Source organism: Myotis lucifugus, unplaced genomic scaffold (assembly GCF_000147115.1).
Source record: "Myotis lucifugus unplaced genomic scaffold, Myoluc2.0 scaffold_0, whole genome shotgun sequence".
In the NCBI taxonomy this organism is placed as follows: Eukaryota; Metazoa; Chordata; class Mammalia; order Chiroptera; family Vespertilionidae; genus Myotis; species Myotis lucifugus.
Window position 1 is genome coordinate 24,856,650 of NW_005871048.1, and position 2,877 is coordinate 24,859,526.

General features: G+C 38.3%; 1 protein-coding gene across 1 annotated transcript in view; it reads left to right on the plus strand.

Annotated features, from left to right (window-relative positions):
• The window catches only part of ELL2 (elongation factor for RNA polymerase II 2), a gene marked incomplete at its 5' end in the record, with an annotated part of 61,259 nt that overhangs the window by 49,469 nt on the left and 8,913 nt on the right, over positions 1–2,877 (plus strand). The window contains 2 exon segments of the mRNA XM_023756855.1: positions 1,126–1,145; positions 2,817–2,877. Coding sequence (XP_023612623.1) covers positions 1,126–1,145; positions 2,817–2,877 — 81 coding nt within the window.

Here is a 2,877-nt window from a genome sequence, read left to right on the forward strand (position 1 = left end):
TTTGCTGCCCTTTTCCATACTGTAATGGTGTTATGCAACCTCAACATGACCTATTATATACTATTCTTGAACTGATTTAGCCAGGCACACGATTAGCAATAAAAATATTCATTTCCTTCTCTGCCAAAGAAACAGGGTCACCCTTGCTTTAATTAATACTAGAGGCCCGATGAATGAATTCATGCAAGAGTAGGCCTTCCTTCCCCTGGCTACCGGCACCAGCTTCCCTCTGGCACCTGGGACCCAGGCTTCCCTCACAGCCCCGGCTTTGTCAGGAAGGTCGTCCGGAAGGACGTCTGGTCTAATTAGCATATTACGCTTTTATTATTATAGATTAGCACAGGGGAAATATCAAATTCTTTATAGAACAAACAAGGTGTGAAATTACATTTACAGATTCATAAAATCATCTTCATTCAGAGTAAAAGCAATCTGAGTAAACTAACATCAGTTGTTATTAGTAAAATTAATCATTTCAAGATGTGGATCTTTAAAAGCCAAATATCTAGAGACCCAAAGAAGCTTAACATAATGCTTTACCTCTAAAGAAAAGCTAACCAATAGGACAGCTTACCTGGGATATATTGATTTTCAAAATCTAATAACAAAATTGGATTCTTTTTTTTAAGAGCTGTCCTCTAAAGCATAATGTTGTACATGCCAGCACACAGAAGACTCCAAACCCATTATTTAGCATTGCTGCTCATTTTAAACCCAACATAACTAAGGCAAAATTCCCCAGGAAAATACAACTTTAGAAAAATTATTTTAATGAATAGAGCTTAAGGAGTATTGTCTTTCTGTAACCTGCCCTCAATATTGAAAGTATATAGTCCTTAGATTTAACTAGTGTTTTTACCATGTGAGAAGTTTGATTATAGAATATTATGTTACAGTGCCTTTATTGACCTGGCTTGAATATATTGCATGCCATGGTATATCTGTTGAAAAATTGGCATCAGTATGGTACTATATAGTGGGCTAAGAGATAGGTGTAAGCTTTTTTCCTCAAACACTGTCGTATAGACACAGGTCAGGAAAGGCAAGAGGTAATACAACCTCCTGTTCAGAGTTAGTACATCAGATCCCTGGGTATGCCCCACTCTCCCCACTCCCCACCCTCAGATGGTGATCCTGAGTCAGAGGTTAGTGCTGGGAAGACTGTGTCCCAGGATATAGAAACCTTCTTTAACTTGGAGGCCTGGAGAAGCAGACTTAGTCTTTCTGAATCCTTCAATGAGGATGTGCCATCTTTCAAAGACAATTGAGATTATCACAAACTGAGGAAAGGTCAGACCCACATCCCCTGTTGTTGGAACTTAGTTGGTGTCTGTGTCAAAGGAGAAGCCAGGTGACATGCACTTGATGTCTTTTCCTTTAAAACTAAGGCTGTTGTAAAAACAGACTCTTTTACCCTGTGAATAAAATATACAGTAGTCCCCTTTATCTACCGTTTTGTTTTCTGTGGTTTCAGTTATCTATTGTCAACCCTGATCCAAAAATATTAAATGCAAAATTGCAGAAATAAACAGTTCATAAGTTTTAAATTGTGTGCCATTCTGAGTAGTGTGATAAAATCTCATACTGTCTCCCTTTGTACCAACCAGGATGTGAATCACCCCTTTGTCTAGTGTCTCCACCCTGTATGCACTACCTGCCTGACAGTCACTTAGAGTTGGCTGGGTTATCAGATCGACTGTCTCTGTATTACAGGGCTTGTGTTCAAGTAACCCTTATTTTACTTAATAATGGCCCCACAGCACAGAAGTAGTGATGCTGGCAATTCAGATATGCCAAAGTGAAGCTGTAAAGTGTGTGCATGTGTAGGAGAAACAGTATATGTGGGATTTGGTACTATCAGGGGTTTTAGGTACCCACTGGGGGTCTTGGAACATATCACCTATGTTTAATGGGAGACTACTATGAACAATAAGTCCACAGAGTTTGCATAATTTGTTTAGTATACTTTGTCCTTCTTTAAAATGTTAAACCAAAAAATTATCAAATACTCACTTTTGTTTTATATTGAACATGTATGTTTTGCCAGCAGGCGGGGTTATGGCTTGAGTTATTACTTTAATTCTACTTTGAATGATAAAAAATTACTCAAGTAAAAAGTGTAAACATACCTTCTGGAAATGGTGCATTCAAACAAATGAAATACTGAGGGATTTTATACACTTCATAGCATAGTTCTGAGTGACTAGCACTTTATCTGTTTACTTGTCCTTTTAAAAACAAATCTATTATTATGAGGGTTAGTGATTAGAGGAGTGTAAATCAGTGTTTAGTAATAACTTATTTTAAATTACTTTAAAGCAATGGGAAAATTTCCTACCCAATTCCACTGTCTGCATACAGAAAGGGTAGCAGTAAAAATACAGTGACGGAAGCAGTCTGCTACCTGCCTTCACTGTCTCGTCTGCCTTGTTTGAATCCTAGGAAAAGTAGATGTTGATGTAAAATTTTATCTCCCATTGTCTGGCTGCATCTGCCACCACAGTCTTTGAATTGCTGGGCAGATGCCACAACTGTTGCTAAAAGAATAGAAGATTGACCTTGGGTTAAGATGGAATTCCTTTATTGTGCAGACACTGCAGTAGCCAGGGTACTTTCAATGCCTGGCGTCGGTTCTGCTGGCTCTGGTCATAGGCCTCTATTGTTCGTGTTCAATTGTATTCCTTGCTCACTGTTGCTTATTGAGATGGAAGAACAGAATTTGAGGAAAAGTGTTCCAGATGTTTCTAATCTATTTTAGAAATATAGGCATTTTTTAACCATATTGTTGGTGAACACTTGAATTTTTTTCTTTGTAGGAGTTAAGGAGGGTTGCACTGCCTCCATGGCAGCCTTCTTCAACAATTGAACTCCCAGATT